The sequence below is a fragment of the Tetrao urogallus genome (genome assembly GCF_951394365.1).
Source record: "Tetrao urogallus genome assembly, chromosome: 1".
Classification (NCBI taxonomy): domain Eukaryota; kingdom Metazoa; phylum Chordata; class Aves; order Galliformes; family Phasianidae; genus Tetrao; species Tetrao urogallus.
The window spans coordinates 29,898,749-29,920,674 of NC_136813.1; the positions used below are offsets into that span (position 1 = coordinate 29,898,749).

General features: G+C 40.0%; 1 protein-coding gene across 1 annotated transcript in view; it reads right to left on the reverse strand.

Moving 5' to 3' along the window:
• Positions 1 to 207: 207 nt before the first annotated feature.
• AKAP11 (A-kinase anchoring protein 11) overlaps positions 208 to 21,926 on the reverse strand; it is a gene marked incomplete at both ends in the record, with an annotated part of 35,066 nt that continues 13,347 nt past the window's right edge. The window contains 6 exons of the mRNA XM_079545618.1: positions 208 to 354; positions 4,562 to 4,722; positions 5,218 to 5,264; positions 5,993 to 6,076; positions 14,924 to 15,079; positions 16,872 to 21,525. Of these exons, the coding sequence (XP_079401744.1) occupies positions 208 to 354; positions 4,562 to 4,722; positions 5,218 to 5,264; positions 5,993 to 6,076; positions 14,924 to 15,079; positions 16,872 to 21,525 (5,249 nt within the window). The remainder of the gene's footprint in view (positions 355 to 4,561; positions 4,723 to 5,217; positions 5,265 to 5,992; positions 6,077 to 14,923; positions 15,080 to 16,871; positions 21,526 to 21,926) is intronic.

Below are 21,926 nucleotides of genomic sequence, written 5' to 3' on the forward strand. Positions count from 1 at the left end.
GGGTGGACAGTGCTGATTATGGACTGAATAAACATATCATGTGCACAGTATCACAAAGCACAGCACAGATACTTTTTCACCTCAGTCTTTTAAATGCTGACAATTACTTGAACATTCATTAATTGAATTTTACATTATTTATCTACGTTCTTCCTATCTCCTTTTGAAAGGGGAATGAAGCGAGGAGTGGTGCATCTTTGGACTTTTTCAGACATTATCCAGGAGCCACCCAACCAAAGACTTATTAAAGGCTTGTTCTCCATCGGATGCCTTCTCTAGCATTTCACAGTACTTCAACACTGCTTGCAAGAGATCTCCCACTTTCCAATCTCTTTCACGCAGTCTTCTGGAAAGCTAAAGGGGATATGGGAGAAACACAAAACAAAATATTTTGACCAGCACATCCTGATTAACAGTTACAGAAGTTATTCTTGAAACATTAGCTCATAAGAGATCAGTTGTAACAAGTTCATCATTATTCCCACATCTACAAAAACAAAAACTTCCTCAAGGATCAAGCGCTTTTCACAACAGTTTCTTCTGGAGGGAGTGACATTTTCAAATGATCTGGTGCCATAGGTATGAAGGCTGTGGTTCATCAAGACTGCAGAAAACAGGAAATTCCGAACACAAGGTTAAGACATTTGCCACCCCTCCCATGCCAATAACGCACATAAAAAAAGACAAAACTCAGTCTTAATAAAAGGATGTGGATTTTCCTTTCACAACATATAGTGTGGTTTGGGTGGCACAGATGCTACCCTCAACGGAAACAGCGCCTTCAGAGTTAGGAAATTATAGCATCTTGGAGAAGAGGAAAAGGTGAAGGACATCAGTGTAGCTGAAAACATTTTTTTTCATCCAGGAGCCCAAGCAAGAAATTTCCTTTGCCTACATGTCAAGATTAGCTAAATATGGAAGAATGCCTACCCCTAAGATGCAGTGAATTTGTCAGCTTGCCCAGAACTAAGAAATCTTTACTTTAAAAAAATATATATTCTTGGTGGCTTTCAGCATAACCGCCAATGCTGCGTTTAACAACAACAATTTAGACACTTCACGTACCTCCTGGAGCCACAGAATTTTACTGCTCTCTATAAAGTTTTAAAAAGTCATTCAGCAAAATATCTTCACGGTTACCAAATTAAAAATTTATAGAGGTTTTTTTTTTTTTTTCCTGTGACCTGTCAAACTCAAGTATGAAAATTCTAGGAAAAAAAAAAAGAAGAGTGAGACAACTTTTCCCTATTTCTTCACCTAAGCGTGATGTTCAGACTGCAAAGAGACAGGTGATAGAACTGTCAGGCAGAGTGTGAATGCTGAACATTTCAGTCTGCATTTTCAGTTGTAACCAGCCCAGTACTAAAAAACCCGTACAAAACAGTTAACGTCAGAGTACAGGTTATCTTGAATGAGCAGAATCTCTAAACTTGAGCAGAACATACACTGAATGCAGAAATTTCTTTAGTTAAAAAAAAAAAAAAAAAGAACACATTCTACATAAGAGGGAGACAGAACTCTGAAGTTACTTCCATGAATTATTTGTAAATTTTAAAATACAGCACAGCAAACAAGAGTTTTATGGGCTACAAGAGGCAATTTTGTAAATGGTTTATAAAAGAAGGGTAATTTTTCTTATGCCAGAGAAAAGTTTGGCTGAAGTCCAAAGATGTACTTAGGCAAATACAGTTTAAAGTTTCTGTCTAAGGAAAAATACATCATCACACTAAATATGAGAGCTGTCACCTAGCTTTGCTTATCTTTGTGTTTTAATTGAGTTCAAAGTTCAATCCCATATTTTCTTTATGACTGCTGCTTCCTACTGTCACACATGAGAATCAACTGAGTTGACTCAATACAGACACCAGAAATCCTAGAACAGTTAGACATGCTCTGATTAAAAATTATATGCTTTTTTTTTTTTTTTTTTTTTTTTTTTAAATCAAGGCACTTGCACATCCATGCTGTCAGATCTTCTTGAATTTTTTTCCTCCAAGATTTGTCTAATTCATTAGCTTCTCATTATAGTAGCTAACTAACATATTTTGTTTCATATACAGGTAATCAACTTTTCTGCCTTGCTGAGTATAGTGTGAACTCTCAAGAGTTCATATCCAGTTTCAGCTAGTAACTACCAGCATATAGCAGGCATGGTATATTTTTATCTTTTATACAGCCACAAAACATCAGTGGCTTATTATCCTGCTCTGATCAGCTAACATTTGCCTCTCCTCCCTTCCTGAAACTTCCAACTGCTTAAAGTGAAAATTACTGTTTTCAGTGTGATTTTAAAAGCCCAGGTTTATTCCTTATGTAACTGTGGTACCTTACCAAAGTAGCTCTGAGATTATCAAAACCACAGAGCTGACTTTGAGATTATACATAGAGGTCAATTTAGTTGGGGAAGACATCTGAAAGCAGAAGTCAGTTTAGTTTTCTGCTGGGCTACAGTGCCCTCTGGAGGTGCATCTAGTTCTACCAGTGACAGAACAGAGAATGACTATTTCCAATTTAAGAACCTCAGTTTGGGCCAGATTGTCAACATCAGCCTGAGACTAAGTACAAGACTTCTTGTACTGTACTGCTAAATATCTCGTTTCTATCCAATATAATCCTGAAAGAACACAGGGGCTTTTCAGTAGAACATTCATATTACATTTACAAGTATCCTTCTAGAAAGGTTTCGTTCTCTGAACTTATAAATTGACAATTAAAAACAAATTAATTTCAAAAACTACGTGTCCTAATCTTTCCTATACTGGATAATTCAAAAAGAGACAATGCTCAGAGTTGTTGTATTTTCGTTCCAAACCAAAGAAACAGAGAAGGATGCTGAGTCTGGCTGACATAACAGGTGACATTCTGGGTTTGGCAACTAGACATAAACTGGACACAAGTCTGTAGATAGACAGTGTTACTGAGAAAAGAGGCAGAATAAAAACAGGTAACCCTTGCCTGAGCACAAAAGGAAAAACAGCGTTTCAGTTGATCTTAACATAACTACATTTGGAGAACTAATGATGAATATGTAAAACCTAGCGCTTTTAAATAATCAATGATTATTTGCTTTTAAATCATTGATTATTTAAAAGCAAACAAATGTTTTCAGCACTGCATGATGATCATTTATCTGAAGATGTAATTCTATCTTTTGGTGTCAGCTAAGTATCAAGAAGCAAAATTTTTACTACAAAAAGACACATTAGACAGTTATTTTCCACAGTACTTTTCTCATCATATTCTCTTAATAGCTATAATATATCTCTTATGCATCTTTAGGCATTAGTTTAAAGACAGCACTGCAACTTTAGCCTCTAGCCAAGTAAAAAGCCTGCAAAAGAAATAAGAGGAAGAGACACAGAATCATAGAATGCCCATGGGTTGAAAAGGACCACAATGATCATCTAGATTCAACCCTCCTGCTATGTGCAGGGTTGCCAAACACTGGACCAGGCTGCTCAGAGCCACATCTGCCATCTTTTCTTTTTGTTGCTGTTCCACATGGTATGTTTCCATGTAAGGTACAGGACAAAGACATGGAAAATACGATAACCACCAACACTCGTGGATCCCACCACTACTCTGCCTGTGTTTGCAATGTCATAGTTCACGTTGGTCAAGGATGGATAGATCTTCAGCAAAAGCTATGCAGTAAGTCAGAACAATAGCCACTGAAGCAAAGCTCATTACATCAAGGAACTAACTAAATCAACTGGATATAGCCAAAAACAGTTTCTTGGTAGAAAATTAAAAAAAAAAAATAGGTCATGTAATAAATGCTGGATTATCGAATGCAGTTTAGTGTGTAATCACATGAAGTAAAAAAAAAAAAAAAAAAAAAAAAAAAAAAAAGATTTTATCAAAATAAAAAGTTTCTGCTGCATTTGTGATGTAAATATCCTCAAGTCATTAGATACACCAAACATTTGTCCCTCCCCTATGAGACGTGCTTTACTGAAGCCTCTCGTATTAAATTCAGCTTTCTCTGTAGTCACATCAATCTCTAAAACCAAAACAGCCTCATTCAATGCCTTTTCTTAACAGTTTTGATTGCAGTTGCTTCCAAAAAAAAAAAAAAAAAAAGAATCTAAACTTCATAACTTAATTCTGATAAGAAAATGTGCATTTGCTGGCATAAAAACTTGAGGATGAACATCACGCTATAACCTTAGAAAACTACTTGCACAAGCAAGTTCTCAAAAATGAGATTTAGTTTGCATACAATTAAACACTACATTTAAAAATGTACATTTAAAAAGTACATTTTTCACTGAACAGAAACTGTACCTTTCTTTGGAATAAGCCGAGTAAAACGACTCGTGAGACAAGGTAACTCAGCTTTGATTAATGCACTGTTACTCACTGTACATGCACAGACTAAACAGCCTGTACCACTCTGAGCAATCAGGATTTAAATAATGATTTTACTTGCCAGCAAATATCTCTTTATTAGTGGGTGGAAAAGTAGAAAAGGCTGATATAGCAAATAAAAATAAAGCAAACCCCACAAATCTCATCACATTCTTCCCTCTCCCGAAGTCCACCAAGCTCAACAACTTACTAAGACAAATTCCCTTGTAGCAGTGTCGTGAAAGTGCAGATCAGCCACCTCTGTTTCAGAAGCTGCTAGCCACTGGAGTGCTGCTCTGAGCTGGGGGTCCACTAGATTTGGTTCCAGGTCAATATTTAATATGGCTAAAGTCTTTTTTACTTGCTCCAAACCTAACGTTAAAAAAAAAAAAAAAAAAGACATTAAATGAATTTATTTTTTTCTTCAAGTTGAGTACAGAAAAAGAATAATGGTAACTTGCATTTTCTCAACCTCATAGTGAAAGACCAAAACACAGAAGGTAGCGAGTTAATAACCTTTTGTACCTCGCTCAGACTGAACCAAGTTCAGAGTTCTCTAAGAAGCAGAAAGTTTTAACAAGATTCTGTGCAGATCTTAATTTATATACCTCACTAATTCACAGATTCAAGGAGCTGATCACAGTTCACTATCTTTCATTGTTAATTACGTGTGTTTTCTAAAAATAAGAGACTAGCATTTCTCAGATGCGCTCACTCAAAATATTAATCTAGGAATATATTCTGACACTTAAATGACACTAATGTCATCATAATGATCTACAGGGATAACAGGGTTATTTAGCAGATTACAAAAGCAAAGAATTAACACAAAATAAGTACAGCAATAATTTCTGGAATCGAGATTACCTTCTACACCATCCTTGGAATCCTCATCTTTGTCTTCTGTTCCATCACTGTATTTTAAAAGTGTAACAAAAATATTAAAACAATATACACAGAAGAAATATAGTCAATCCTAAGACTGCATTGAAGATCAAACAGCAAAGACAGGAAGATCATAGAAGATTTAAGAAGAGACAATGAAAAGCTTTGCTTCTCACACCATTTCATGTTGGAAATGTATCTGTCATCAAGTTCATGAGATTTACTCTTAGGAGAAGAGAGAAAAAGCAAGAAACTTGTAAAGAGATCTTTTAAAATAGGATGAAAAGTTGTTAATATTGAAGAGGACAGGTTTGCTTCATATGCAAAAAAAAGTTGAGGTATCTTATATCACATGTATGAACAGCTATAGATTATGCAGAGCTGCATGTTAAATTTTCTACAAATATCATTTACCAAGAAATTTTGAAAGTTTCCACAAGCTAAATGAGAAACAGAAATCCTGTAGGAAGCAAGCTCTAGTACAAAAGTAAATCTAAAGACTTGTGAACCGCAAGCAAGAACATGCGTAAGTGGCACCTTTCATTTTGCAAGCAGAGCACATTCACCAGTTTAGCACAGCAAAGTTTAACCATTCAGTGTGGATTAATTAATGAAAGAAATCATACTGTGATTAGGCGTGAAAAGAGCAAATAACATAAAAGCATTAAAAAAGTGCCATATTCTTACTTTCCAAAATGATGATTACATGCATTAATTATAAGGATCCCATCTGGTTTATATTCTCAACTCAACCAACCTGTCTGATGTTGGAAAGGATAAATTCTCCTCATACATATCCCCTTCTAAACCAAGACTGCTCCAGCTACTGCTGTTACCATTACTGCCAGGAGAAGAAGAGAACACAGCTGAACTAGAGAAGAACAATAGCTCAATCTTGAACCTTGGTTTTCCTCAGAGCTGTTTTGTCAAGGCATTTAACACAAGAACACTGAAACTTCCTAAATATGCTTACTGGAATAGAGTACAGACATGACTGTCAGAAACATTCAGAGCAACGATCTGTGTTATAATGCAAAACTGGCAAACTTCTGTATACAGGTGAAAGTATTAATTTGTACTCATTAATTTTCCAGATCAATGCTAATAGTAATTCTGTCTTTAGGCCAAACCAGATTATTTGTCACTTACACAAGCTCAAAAATTTCCGTGATTACATGCCGGAATCTGGATTACAAATACAATGTTTGCTTAAAAGCTAACTAAAAGTTCATAAAATTATACATTGTGGAGACAATTGCACAAATTAATTCCTCTCCTCTCATTCCAAAAGCTCATCCAGCTGTTGGAGTTCACTGCTGAAACAGAATTCTCAGGGGAAAAAAAAAAATAAAAATGAGAAAAGCTTTTTTTTTTTAAATAAATTCTGAATACTGATCTCCAGCTTGCTTTTTATAAGAAGAAATAAGACAAAAAAATTAACTCACAGTTCACAAACAGTGCATTTATTCCATGACTATGTTCAGTGTGAAGAACTGAAACAACTGATATGTCCTTACACTGATATGTTTTAGGCACTACTGTTAGCAACTCGTTAGCTTTGTGCTTGCATGTAAGATTGAGTTTTCCAATTTCACACCTCTCCTAGAGCATGTCTGGAAGCTTTCTAAGAATAGAATTTCAAGACAATCAGTACCCTGAGAAGCCTGAATTACTTACCGCAGATGGCAGGACAAGCCATGAAGCATTTTAGAGAACTACTACTGCAAGATGATGCACAGAATCACAGAATGGCCAGGGTTGGAAGGGACGCAGGGTTGGAAGGAGGCAGCACTTGTATAAGGTGTGAGCAATTGAATGACTTGCTCAGCCTTGTGATTAGCCTGAAGGAGGAAGTGGAGAGGCTGAGGACTATAAAAGAGTGTGAGAGGGAGATTGACTGGTGGTGTCAGTCCCTCTCAACCTCAGGTTCTCGGCACACAGACGAGGCTCCTCACGGAGTACGTCAGCCCCTGCTACCTTACAAACACCTGGTAAAGGGGAACCAGCCAGCTGACAGCGTTTCAGCGAGCCCCCTGTCCTCTCTTCCCCCTAACAGCAATTTGAGAAGGGAGGAGGAGTGGAAACGGGTACCTGCTCGGCGGAGGGGGCATCCCCCATCCCGTCCATCCCCGGCTCCCCAGGTGCCTCTGCGTAACAGGTTTGAGGCCCTGGAATTTGAGGGGGGGACGAGTGAGAGTGCGGAGACAGGTTCACCCGTGAGGTTGCCTCAGGCGAAGCGGTCGCCCACAAGCCTCAAGACTGCTTCTACCCGTAAGGACAGAAGGGTGATTGTCATAGGCAACTCCCTTCTGCAAGGAACAGAAGGCCCTATATGCCGGCCTGACCCTACCCGCAGAGAGGTGTGCTGCCTTCCTGGGGCACGGGTCAGAGACATTTCAAAGAAAATTCCTGGGTTGATTCGGCCTTCAGATTATTACCCACTTTTAATAATTCAGGCTGGCGGCGAGGAAGTTGATAAGGAAAGCCTGAGGTCTATCAAGAAAGACTTCAGGGGAATGGGGCGAATACTTGAAGGTGCTGGGGTGCAGGTGGTCTTTTCTTCTATGCCCGTGGTGTCAGGGAAAGGTACAGGGAGGATCCAAAATACCCAACTCTTAAATAGATGGCTTAAGAGCTGGTGCAGACGCAAGAATTTCGGCTTTTTTGACCATGGGGCAATTTACACTGCACCTGGCATGATGGCTGCTGATGCATGCAGCCTGTCCCTGAGGGGTAAGAGGATATTAGCTGAAGAATTAGCGGGACTCATTGACAGGTCTTTAAACTAGGAACGAAGGGGGAAGGGGACAAAATAAGGGCTACTGGGGGTGAACGGGTCATTCGAGGGCTTGTACCAAACTCCATGGGCAATGACGGCAGAGTGCATAGGGAAGGAGTAGGGCAGGGGGATGCTGGGGATGCTGCTGTTCCAGGGGATCCTAGATCCCTTATAAAGGTGGCGAGACGGATAGCCCGGCTGAAGTGCCTTTATACCAATGCACGCAGCCTGAGTAACAAGCAGGAGGAACTGGAAACTGTGATGCACTCGGAAAGTTATGACCTTGTTGCTATCACAGAAACATGGTGGGATGACACCCACAATTGGGATACTGCCATCGACGGCTATAGACTCTGTAGGAGAGATAGGCGAGGTAGGAGGGGTGGGGGAGTTGCTCTCTATGTCAGAGATTGGATAAACTGTGAGGAGCTCCCTACGAGAAACAGTCAGGAACAGGTTGAGAGCCTGTGGGTTAGGATTAGAGATGGGACTAATATAGGTCAGCTGGTGTTAGGGGTATACTACAGACCACCTGATCAAGGGGAGGCTGTTGACGAGGCTTTCTTGCTCCAGATGCGTGAGATGTCTGGCTCACGGGCTCTTGTCCTGGTGGGGGACTTCAACCATCCGGACATCTGCTGGGAAAACCACACGGCGAGCTGCAAGAGCTCCAGAAGGCTCTTGGAATCCATTGACGATAGCTTTCTGGTTCAGGTATTGGACAGACCGACCAGAGGTGAAGCGTTGCTGGACCTGCTGCTCACCAACGCTGAGGATGTCATCAAAGGCGTCAAGGTTGGTGGCTGCCTGGGCTCCAGCGACCACGCCCTGGTTGAGTTTGTGATCTCAAGCGATGTGGGCCTGGCAAAGAGCAGGATCAGGACACTGAACTTTAGAAGAGCAGACTTCAAGCTACTCAATGGATTGCTGGCCAAGATCCCCTGGCGCGCTGCCCTCAAAGACAAGGATGTTGAGGAGAGCTGGCTGCTCTTCAAGGATGCCCTCCTGGAAGCACAAGAGGTCTCCATTCCTCTGAATAAGAAAGTGGGCAGGCGAGGTAGGAAACCGGCATGGCTCAGCAAGGACCTGCTGAGAGAACTGAGGGCGAAGAAAGGGGTGTACAAGCTCTGGAAACAAGGCTGTGTCACCTGGGAAGAGTACAGGGATGCTGTCCGGACTTGCAGACGTGGGATCAGGGAAGCCAAGGCGCAGGCAGAACTGAACTTGGCAAGGGACGTGAAAAACAATAAGAAAACCTTCTACAGGTACATTGGCCAGAAGAGACAGGCCAAAACGGGTGTACCTACTTTGGTAAATTTAAAAGGAGAACTGGCTTCAACAGATGAAGAGAAAGCTGAGGTGCTGAATGAGTTCTTCACCTCGGTCTTCACTGGTGGCCAGGATTCTAGTCTTTTTCACGTCCCTGAGCCTTGCATCCCCAAACCTCTATGTGGGGACCAAGGAGGTAAATCCCTCCCCACTGTAAGGGCAGAGCAAGTCCGACAGTGCCTCCTTAGACTGAATGAATACAAGCCTATGGGGCCGGATGGCGTGCATCCCGGGGTCCTGAAGGAGCTGGCTGAGGTGGTTGCCGAGCCCCTCTCCATCATTTTTGAAAAGTCGTGGCTGTCAGGTGAGGTCCCGGACGACTGGAGGAAGGGTCACGTCACTCCCATATACAAGAAGGGGAGCAGGGAGGACCCGGGGAACTACAGGCCGGTGAGTCTCACCTCCGTGCCTGGGAAGATCATGGAACAGATCCTCCTGGACAACATGCTCGATCACATAAAGAATGAGCCTGTGATCTGAGACAGTCAGCACGGCTTCACCAAAGGAAGGTCATGCCTAACTAATCTTGTGGCCTTCTATGATGGAGTGACGGCATTGGTGGACGAAGGGAAGGCGACCGATGTCATTTTCCTGGACCTGAGCAAGGCCTTTGACATGGTCCCCCACCACATCCTCATCTCCAAATTGGAGGGAAGTGGATTTGATGGGTGGACGACCCGATGGATAAGCAATTGGTTGAAAGGCCGCAGACAGAGGGTGGTGGTCAATGGCTCTGTGTCCAGGTGGAGGCCAGTAACAAGTGGTGTCCCCCAAGGGTCTGTCTTGGGACCGGTGCTCTTTAACATCTTTATCAATGACATCGATGAGGGAATTGAGTGCACCCTCAGCAAGTTTGCTGACGACACCAAGCTGAGTGGTGCAGTTGATACGGTGGAAGGAAGGGATGCCATTCAGAGGGACCTCGACAGGCTGGAAAGCTGGGCTCGGGTGAACCTAACGAGGTTCAACACGGCAAAGTGCAAGGTTTTGCATTTGGGCCGGAAGAACCCCAGGCACCCGTACGGGCTGGGAGGAGTGGTCCTTGAGAGCAGCTCGGCAGAGAAGGACCTGGGGGTCCTGATGGACGAGAGACTTAACATGAGCCAGCAGTGCGCTCTGGCAGCTCGAAAGGCATATGGGATCCTGGGCTCCATCAGGAGAGGGGTGGTCAGCAGGGACAGGGAGGTGATTGTCCCTCTCTACTCGGCTCTTGTGAGGCCCCATCTGGAGTACTGTTCCAGGTGTGGAGCCCTCAGTACAAGAAAGACATGGAGATTTTGGAAAGGGTTCAGAGGAGGGCGACTAAGATGATCAGGGGGCTGGAGCACCTCCCCTATGGGGACAGGCTGAGGGAGTTGGGCTTGTTCAGCCTGGAGAAGAGAAGGCTGCGGGGTGACCTCATTGCAGCCTATCAGTACCTGAAGGGAACCTACACCCAGGAGGGGAGTAAACTCTTCAAAAGGGCTGACAATAGCAGGACTAGGGGAAATGGATCCAAGTTGAAGGAGGGAAGATTTAGGTTGGATGTTAGGGGGAAGTTCTTTACGAGGAGAGTGGTTAGGCCCTGGAACGGGTTGCCCAGGGAGGTTGTGGATGCCCCGTCCTTGGACGTGTTCAAGGCCAGGTTGGACGGGGTCCTGGGCAACCTGATCTAAATGTGTATGTTTGGTGGCCCTGCTAGGCAGGGGGGTTGGAACTACATGATCCTTGAGGTCCCTTCCAACCCGGGTGATTCTGTGACCTCAAGGATCATGAACCTCCAACCCTGCCTACTGCAGCTCTTCAGCTAAGTTTTGTGGGACTGCTAAAGCTCTTTTCCACGTATTCTGCTGACAGCAAATAGTAAAATTTAAAACAATAAATGGTGAAAGGGAACATTTCAAGAGGCAGATATTGATCTCTTTCAAGAAGAGTCAGTAACAGCATCACCTATCAGTGTCCTTTGCTTCTCAGTGTCGGTGCATTTAAGCACTTTTAAGTATTTAATTTCCACAGTGTAATGGCAGGTTAGCAAGCTTGCAGTATGAACACATACTAACTGAGGGGAAAAAAATAAAATTAAAGAGCAGAAGCTTTCAAATAAAATCAAAGCAGCCCTAGAGTTGCAAATAAACCTATTAAAATGCACAAATAAAAAAAAAAAAAAAAAAAAAAAAGCACCAAAGGCAGTTACCAAGATGTTTCAATTACCTGACAGATTTGCATAGGAGATGCAAATCTGGTCAAGAACATTTTTCAAGCTACTGTTTGAGGCTATCACTGAACAGATTAAGTATTAATATTAACCTCGGTTCTGAATTACATAGATAGAAACGAGATTTTAAACAGTCTACTGGTATCAACACTCTGTGCTCAGTCTCTTTGAGAATTGTAGCTGGTTAACATAAGTGGAAGTAAACGCTGCCCCAGTTCTCAGACTAAAGGGAAAACTTTTCACAACCTAATTAAACGGCCTCATGCATAGCATTGTTCTGGTAAGATATGTTTATATATTTTACAGGTCAATCTGGGTCTGAAGATACAGTATGTTCAATGTAGTTAACCATGTGATTATAACATAATAGCAACATAAAAGATGGTTTGGTTTGTTTGGTTTTTGTTTTGGTAATGTGACCTTTAGTTCAGCATCTTAAAACATAGTCAGTCTCAAAAATAAAGATCTGCAATGACAGAACAAGCAATAAACAGAAAAAGGCATTATAAATGCTTCCATAAGGCTTCATGCTGCCCCTCAACACAAATCACCGTAAGAATTACCAGAAAGAAAAGCTGTTTATACATCTGTCATATCATGTATATAGGAACTGTATCATCCTGCTTCAAGATTTTGTATTACACACACAATATGGTCAAAGGCAGGAGGCTTCTGTTCTGAAGTATAACCTCATCTGAAAGCTCTGATCCACATTCTGGAAAACTCTATGCCTATACCTATAAATGATCTAGAGAAAAAGCCTAATACTACTGTAGTTCTAAACTTAAGCTGCCAGCATTAAAAAATGCAAAGCAAACAGTATGAACACTCCCCCGAGTAACTCACTTTACCAAGGCCACAGAAGAACTTTAATTGGCATTTCCATTCAAATAAAACTACACAGACTGTGCTTTGATAATTCTTTCCAACTTGTCTTGCTCCCCTGCTTACAGCTAGCTTAATTAATCCTCTGTAAATACTGAAACACAGTTTTAATACTGACCTGAGATCATGCAGGAAGAGAGAATGTACCTTGTCAAAAGAGCTTCTATGAAAAAAAATGTCAGTTTTTTCCCACCCTGAAACATGTTTCAAGTTGCCTCCTGTTGTTTTCTAAGGAGTCTGATCCTGTGTTCTGCAACTTTAAGCCACCATTAATGGAATTTCCAGGCTTACTATCAATATAATTTCCAAATTGTTGGCTAAAGGAGTCTCAAATATCAGTTTCCATCAAATACTGCCAACAACCTGGAAAGGGCTTCTGCTCCCTTCAAGAAAAACTTGCTTACTACTCCCAGTTACCCAAATACTACTCCCTGTATTACCCAATTGTAAGTACTGACACAACAAAATGGCCCAATAATACCTACTACTTCAAGAAAGGCACAAAGAAGACTGAAGGGAGCTTCTCACATACAAGAAAGCCATGCATATTAAGAAATGTTCCCTTTGTCAAGGGAGCAAAGCTACTTGAAGTATATCATTGAATCATAGAATCCTTAGAGTCTGAAGGGACCTCTGATGGCCATCTAGTCCAACTCCCCTGCAGTGAACAAGGACATACATTGCTAGATCACAGGTTACCCAGGGCCCCTGGGTATTTATTCATGTGCTTCAAATTGGCACTGACGTGGCTTACACATAATTAGTGCAATATTTTTAAAATAGATAGACCTAACCACACACAAAAAAACCCCCAAAACATTAGAGAAAACCCTACACTTTAAGCTACTAATTGCATGATGATGCTCTATAATTGAATGACATTCTTTTGTTATATTAAACAGTCTATGTTGAATATATATATATATATATGCAGAAGCAATAAATCCTCTGTGCCACATAATTCCTTATTTCCTAGGATTGAGATACCACTGTTTAATACCATTATTACTGAAGCTTGTTCTGTGATAGAACTCCCCTCCTCACATCTTTTTGCTCAGAGCCACAACCCCCAATCCTTTCACATCCACCTGCTAGAACTCAACAGCACAAACACATACACATGCACTTAACAATCCACAGCTGATCCTGTAAAGCTAGGTGGGCAATTTGTGCATGTCTGTTTCTTCTGTCATCACCTTGCCATCTAAATTATGTCTCCTCTCCCCTGAGTTACATGCTAATTTAGGTCATTCCTCCTCTAATGAACAAAGTGTCTTTAAAATTGCACAAAGTACTTTCTTTCCATTTAAAGCTGTCTTGGGAATGACAGTAAAAACACCATGGGCATAACAGGTTCAGACTTTACACCTTTTTTTTTCCACCAGCATCAATTAACTCCTATTTTATTCACTGTTTGTAACTGCCAATATGCTGATTCTTCTTTTCTTATATTCCGAATTCCACCATGTAAGTCAAATTTATTTCCACTCATTCAACAGATGATGCATTATTAAAATATCTTTCAGGCAATATTTACTTTCATAGATTTTGTTGTACGAGTAAGAAATTGTAGCATTGGTTTGATTAAAATATTTGCTTAAGCCAGACATGAAAAAAAAAAAAAAAAACCTACAGCTTTTCAATCAGTTTCAATTTGGTACCAAACAATCTATGTGCACATTACATGAGTGTAAAAAAAAACAAAAAACAACACCCCCATTTCTGCTGTTTTTCATCTGAAGCGTTGAACATTCTACTTAAGCGAATGCAAAACTAAGCTAACTCACTCCTCATATCTTGCCTATAAAGAAGCTGGGACAACAACTCACTATAATTTTCTCCGGCAACAGAAACGTTGCAGATGTTTAAAATTCCTGTTTTAATTTAGCTGGCTATCAATCAGCCACTGGAATTTCAGCATGAAGCTCTGTGGAAAAAGTTACTATCCTGAACAGGCAAGTTCCAGTACTGCACACCTGTAAGTTCCTGGTTAGTAACACATGAATACACAAGCAGCATCAGTAAGAATAGCTGATAAATTCAACCCCTAAAAACAGCTGTTTAAAGCTCCCCGTGCAAATGAAACACATTTGTTCTTCTCAAGAATAAATGAATTTGCATAAAACATATTAATTTTTAATTGCAGAGCTAAATGAACACTACTTTCAAACTGTATTTTACACGTGCTATTTTTAAATATCTGCATCTTTTACAAATATTTAAATTATACATATAGAGTGTTACTTGATGCAACGGTAATGCAAGTGACAAAGTAAACAACCTATTTTGCACTTAAGGTATTACAAATATTTGTGAACAAAATATTTTGTAGGAAAACATCAATTCAAAATACAACATTAGAGCCACTTCAATATGAACCACATTGCTTATTGAAGACAAAATAAGCTTCTTTCCCCCATCTCCCCACAGAAAACATGCACTTGATACGTTTCTTCATGCCAAGGTAACAGTAATAACTGTGCTAACATATTTATAGTTACCTGTCACTGAGATGAAGAAAACTGCTGCTCTCATCAGGATGTTCATCTTCAAAACTTAAATTTGACCAGCTGCCAGTGCTATCATCACCAATACTAAGGCTCATCTGCTGGCTAACAACAGATTCAACAGAGTGAAATCCTTCTCTTCCAACAGTGCTAAAGAAAAAAATTAAGACAAAAACATCACTGCGTTTCACGTCAAATATGTTTAAATTCATTTACAACAATTTAACACTTATTTCAAGGATATTAATTTCCAATTTCTCAAAACAAATGGAGCAACCAAATGAATCTGACAGAGGGAACAGCACAAATAATTCTCTCATTCAAAAGATTGTTTGCTATAAAGCATAGAACAGTTTTACTGTCTATGCATTTTAGTCTATAGACTGCAGATCAAGGTACAGTTTTCAAGCAGAAGAACTGACATTTTTGAAATTGTTCAACACAGGACACTTTGGCTATTTCCCCTCCCTTGCTTTCATTACTGGCAATGCTTCACTCCAGAAAGCACAAGTACTTTTAGGCAAAAATATAGCTTAGAATTGGAATCATAATCCACCCCAATAATAATAAAAGATGAATTTCCCCCTAGATCTATTCACCAGTGCTAGCAGCCATTCCTTTCACCACACAATGAAGATCTCAAGAGACATACATTAGATGATGCTGTAAGAAGCATTTGAACATTTTTTGTCATGTTAAAATTTTAATATCTCCATGCTGTCATAGACAAAAAATAGTAAAATCCTTAATTTTGCATTTCTAACCAGAAATTTCAATGAACTTTCTTAGAAGCAATTAAAAAAGTCTCAGCTCTGATGCTGTAGGCATCACACAGAATGGCCCAGGTTGGAAAGGACCTCAAGGATCATGAATCTCCAGCCTCCCTGTCACAGGCAGGGCCATCGACCTCCACATTTAATACTAGACCAGTAAAAACATGAGAAGAATATAACCATGTTACTTTTTTGTTTGTCACATACAGATTAAGGATCCAACCCCATTGGTACAGAGTCACGATATACAATTTCTACACTGCTGGAGTTTTTAGTTACATGCCTTCATTGAAAGGCCGTACCAATTAAAACAGAGCTTATGGTTTTCTGCAAATGTTCCCCCCAGCTATCACCTCCAAAACCAAAGATCTTCCCCTGATGTTTATGGGGCAGAAGCTAATCTGCATGTGACACCAAACCCTGAAGAAAGGAATTCAGACCCACAGCAGCCGTAAGCCACACTAAGGTCTCTTTAATTACTTGTCGTGATGCCCTTCTAGAAACCAGGAAAATAAATGATTTGGCATTGCAAACAGCTGCTCCTTGCCCTAAAGTTACAGTGGCACTATTCCCTATCCACAGGCTTACTTAAGGAAACAGTAAAATAGCCTTTGCTACTGTATCACTATTTTACAGAATAAACTGTTATCTTGTAAGAGGTTCTTTTCTTCCAATTATAAGGATGCTATCACAACATTCATAAGTAAAATAAACTCTTCATTCTATCAAGTACTGGCTGATCTGGATGCTATCAGATGTGCTTGCTGACAATCAAAAATAAGTTACTTATATTTTTCAATACAGAAAAGGAAATACAAGAAGGGAACAAATTAGAATTATTTCACGGCTCAAGCATGAATAAACCCTGAAGGGTCTCCTGTAGGTAAAAATAATAGTATTTCAAGTTGAAATAGTAAGCTCCAAATATAAAGCCACCTACTGGAACACATGCACAAATCTGTTTCAAGCTCCCACAGGTGGAAAAATGTTTGGTTTTTTTTGTTAAGAATCATTTGTATACCAGTATACGAATAAAACAAAGTACTCAGAACATAAAATTTGTATTTCTAAAAGAAAACAACAATGATAAAAAACTTCTAAACACATTAATGTTTGTATTAACAGTCCTCATTCTTCTGGCACAGACTGCAACAAAAGAGAATTATTACCTTATGTTAACTGCCTGACTGATATTAGTCATAGCTGATGTCATTATTTCAGTAGTAAGGCTTTCAGCAAAACTGACTCCATCTTGTCCAATACCACTGTCAGCTGCCACACTTGCATAACTCAGCTCTCCCTCTGCTTTTTCGACAGACGCAGCAACCACCTTATCAGAGAACATTGTCTTCTGATCTACATCAACATGAATTTTAGGAATATCAAGCTGAAAGACTCTTGGTTTTTGGCAGACACTGTCCAACCTACAATGAAGAAAATGCCTCACTGGAATAGAAGAATCTTGCAGAGGTAAGTGATGAGACACACTTTCTGTACAGTAATGATGTTCCTTCATACTGCAGCATCTACAGACAGTTCCAGAAAAAGGAGACAGTTTCTCAGTATATGAAAGCCTATCTCCATTTTTTCTGTTTTCAGCAACCTGGAGACCAGCAGATTCTAAACCCATTTCTAGAGTATCATCTGCTACTTTTCTAGCGTACTGTTCTATAGCTTGAATTATGCTTTCACTGTAACTATTTTCATTCAAACTGCCCGTGCTATGATACAGTTTATGATTTGGGGAGAAAGGTAGAAGTGTCCTAGGAAATCTTGTTCTAATAAGATCCCCTGCAATTTCCTCAAATTCAGTCTTTTTATATAAACAGGAATCTGTCAGAGATTTTGGCAAACACGCTCCTGATAGTTTCAATTTCTTTCTGACATCATGCGTTATGCTGCAAGCAAGAGATTCTGAAAAGTGCAACAATTCCATGCATTCTGTTCTCTGCATGCCGATACCTCTTTCATGAGTTTGGTCTGCACAGTGATGAATGCTTCTTTTCACTTGCTGTACTGCATCTTTATTCACTGTTTTGGTAAGTTCTAGTTTACCATTCATCGGTGCGCTTTGCCCAGGAAATATCTTTCTGTTGCATCTCAATTTAGTTTTCCTAGCAGCTTGCCGTAGGCCTGATTTGATAGACCTGTAAGCAAGCCTGCTGGCATACTGATCCATTAACAGTTCGGCGTTACCACCTTCTCTTTTCAAAACATGAATTATATGATCTGCATATTCATCAGTCACACTTTCACAGCTAGGGTACTTAGATGTCAAACCTATCATGCCTGGACCTTGTGGTAAAGAAAGCACAGATGAATCTCTCTCACCAGGACACTGGTCCTGCACTTGGCCACATTCCTCCTTTGAACTATGATCCTTATCACCTTTTCTCAGATAAAGGCAATCCACTTGGCAGTTAACACGTTTCAACTTTAACAGTTTACAGTGCCTTGATTTCACCATTTTCTTGGCTTCACTGATGACTTTTCCTGCCATATCACCTGCGTAATTCCATAAAGAACTGCATGTCTCTTTTGGGGTACTTACAGATGCAGTATATCCACAGTTTTTGTTTTGCATACTCAAATGAACCTGTCTATTAGCTTCTCTTTCATTTGTTTTAGCATCTAAATGGGAAGCTGCCATCTCAGTTGCTATTGAAATTATATGACTAGCTAAGTAATCTGCATACTGAATAGTTTTTTCTGAACGTTCTTCCTTCTCAATGATCATTTCAGAATGATCTTCATCTTCACTACTTTCAACTTCTTCAGAAAGTGATCGCATGAGTTTCAGCATAAATTCCTCATTTTCCAAAGAGTCACGTTCAATTTCAGATGAACCTGTAACAGATGGACTGTAAGGTGTAGATGGTGGTGTTGCAGGTGCAAATTCCTTTGCTAATTCTCCCTTGAGTTTCTTAGACAGTTTTCGTAGGTTTCTTTCAGAACTAGCTTGACATGGTACTAAAGGAGTTGGTGGGGGGGTGTCAGGTGTTAAACTGTTATTTCCATCTTTGATACTTGACTTATCAATCATCTGCAAAGCATCTTCACTGCCAGACATCACTGAAGAAAAGCTATTTGTGTGCAGAAAACAATCAGCTTGCCTGTAAGTCAAGGGTCCTGATGATGGTTTTTGACTCTCATGTTTTTTTGAGGGCTTGTTTAAGTACGTCATCGAGCAGCTTCCTGCCTCAGTCACGTCCTCTAGAACACGCCTAGCTAAAGTCACAGTGGAGCAAGGTGGTGGTGATTTTGAAGAACATCTGTATCCTTTTTGTTCCTGCCAACAATCTCTAGATTCTGAAAAACACTGAACAGAATTAGTTGGAGTAAGCAATTTACATGGATTATTCAAAGGCATCTGTTGTTCAACAATTACGCAAACATTACTTTGTTTCTCAGCCTCTTGCTTCTTCATTACACATTGCTCTCTTCCACTGATATCTGCATGAGTCTGTGAGCCCACATTACATGATAAATTTTCACTAGCGTTGCGTAACACAGCTTTACTTTCATCCACAGACTGCTTCAAGACGTACTTGGCCAGGTGATCCGCAAACACATTCTTGGGGAAATCTTCACCGCTATATTGCACATAAGGTTTCTTATCTACTACTTTTCTTGTTAAAAGATCTGTATACTCTTCCACTGCTTTTGTTACTCTAGATGAGGATATGGTCTCATAAGCTTCATTTACTATCATGTCTACCATAGTTCCAGAGAAACTATTAATGTTTTTTGACCCGTTTGTTAATTCTGAGTTACTCCTCATTCCAGATCTGTTATTTGTTTGTTTAGTATCATTCTGGTTATGTAAGAGTGACGGATTATTTTCAACACTTTGATTGTGATCCGAAGTCAGGTATATATTCCTGAAGGAAGAGATTTCCTCCTCTCTTTTTCTGCTTGTGAAAAATGGATGACTGCAGCCTTTGTATACTTTCATACTGTCATCAGAAATTGGAGCAGTGCATACTTTTGCTTTACAAGTATCAGAGGAAGCTTGATAATGACAAAGAGCTCTTCCAGCTAAGGGAACAGGTATTGAACTTACAACACCAGAGGTACAAAATAGAGCTTGATGTACTGTATATTCCTTCTTGCAATCTTGGGTTGCATTCTGTCCTACCCTATCATTAAAATTAGGAAGAACTGTGGAGGTCTGTGTTGATTCTAGCATACTTTCTGCACTCACATATTTAACATTGTCCATGGAAACACTAATGGCTGCTTGCGTTGTGAAGGTGACATCAACCTGAGATAGTTCAATAAAAGCCTCCTGAATGACAGACTCAGACAGATCTCTGGCATAGGATCTTACCACTTTATCTTCATAAGAAAATGAAGAAAGCTGTGCAGATGTAGGAGTCGATGGATAGGAAAACTGGCATACTTCCATGATTCCTTCAAACACAAGTTCTTCAGCAAGGTCTGCTGCAAATCTAGCAACAGTATTGGTAAACATCTGTTTTTTTACATGTCGCAGTTCTTTCAGAGCACCAGTTATAGCTTCACTCACCAAAAAGCTTGCTAGCCCATTAATAGCACGCTCCTTCAGGGAGATTGCTCTACGTCTTCCAATTTCATAGAAAGCCATCTGAAAGACTGAAGATGTCAACCTAGCAGCCAAATGACAAAGTGCATTGGTACATGAAGAAACACCTTTCTGCAGGTCCTTAAAAGCACTGCCCAAACTTTTTTCAACCAAGTCAGTTGCAAATTTTTGAATGCTATCTCTAATCATTGATGACTTATGTTGAGATTTTGCTTGTTTATCTGGCTCCTTGCCAGTTTTCTTTCTGAGATCTGCAGCTTGATCATCATCTTCTTTCAAAGCAATCCTGTTGCATCTGGAATCATTTCCTCCAAGTTCTGACGAACAGTCAGATTGAAAAACAGAACCCAATATTTCAAATGAAACAGTATCAGCGTATTCTGAATAAGTATTATAAAGTGCATCATGGTGGTTTTGACTTGTCTCATCTCCACCAAGACTGATACGACATAAACATTCAGAAGAACCACAGCCTCCTAGTGGGCTGAATGCTGACGACCTAATAGGGCTGAACAAGCCTCCATTCTCTTCCCCTGATGTTTTAACTGGTCGAGGGGAATCTGGGACATCAAAGACACTGCTATATGGCGATTCTGGTTTACGAGGAGTTGGTTTCTTTACATTGGCCGGAAGAGTAGGACGATCAAACTTGAATTTCTGAGGATTCATTGTAATGTTAGCAGAACACAAATGTTCGTGGGCAGTCCTCCTTTTCTGAGAGAGATTCCCTAAGATGGGATCCCTAATAACTTTAACAGATTTTTCTAGGGCTTGTTCTAGTTCATCAAACTGATCAAAACTATCAAAAAATTCACTAACTTCTGAGTCTGAATCCTCAATACCGTCTTTCACTACTGGAATTTTTGGCAGCTGGAGTTTTGCCTTCAAGCTTTTTTGATACCCTTCTTCATCTAAGAAGATAATGGGGCTTGGGCTGGAACAATTTGACTCAGAAGATTCAGCTGGAGAGGAGGAAAACAGCGTTTTACATAAAAAATTTACACCTTGATCAGAAGGGTTATATGGCTTATAGAAACTCTTTTGTATCCAAGGATCAGAAATTGAAGTTGTAACTGAATTTTTTACTGAGGACAGTTCCTTAAGTCTCAAAACATCAAACAAAGCAGAAGATCTAGCAGATGATGACTTTTGACATCCAGAACCCAAACGGATCTTCGAGTCCACAGCTTCTGAACACCGACCAGGGATGGTTTGTGAAGCAGCATCTCGATGGCTTCGAGAAGTAGAGTTGCATGGCCCTAAGGAAGAAAAAATAGTTACTACTTCAAAAACAAGAATTTACACAGAAATTACACTAGCAACAGATTTGAACAGCAATGTCTGGACTTGTTTTGTTGCAATATAGTAGCTTACTTTCTTAATTAAAGCAACATTACATTTTTTCCCAAAGCCCCACTATACAACTCCCTGAAATTTATGAATTTGTGTATTTTTTTTAAGCACATAAAGTAGAAGATTCTGTTCTACCAGCATCTGACGTGAAGATTAGAATCTCTGGTTTATGACTTAATAAGCTGTTGTGAAAAGAACAGCAACAAACTGCATTTAAAGTAGTATAATATCACTTCACAAAAAAACAACACTACTCATTACTTACACTTCTTTTCTTATGAAATCCTAACAGCTTAAACATCAATTA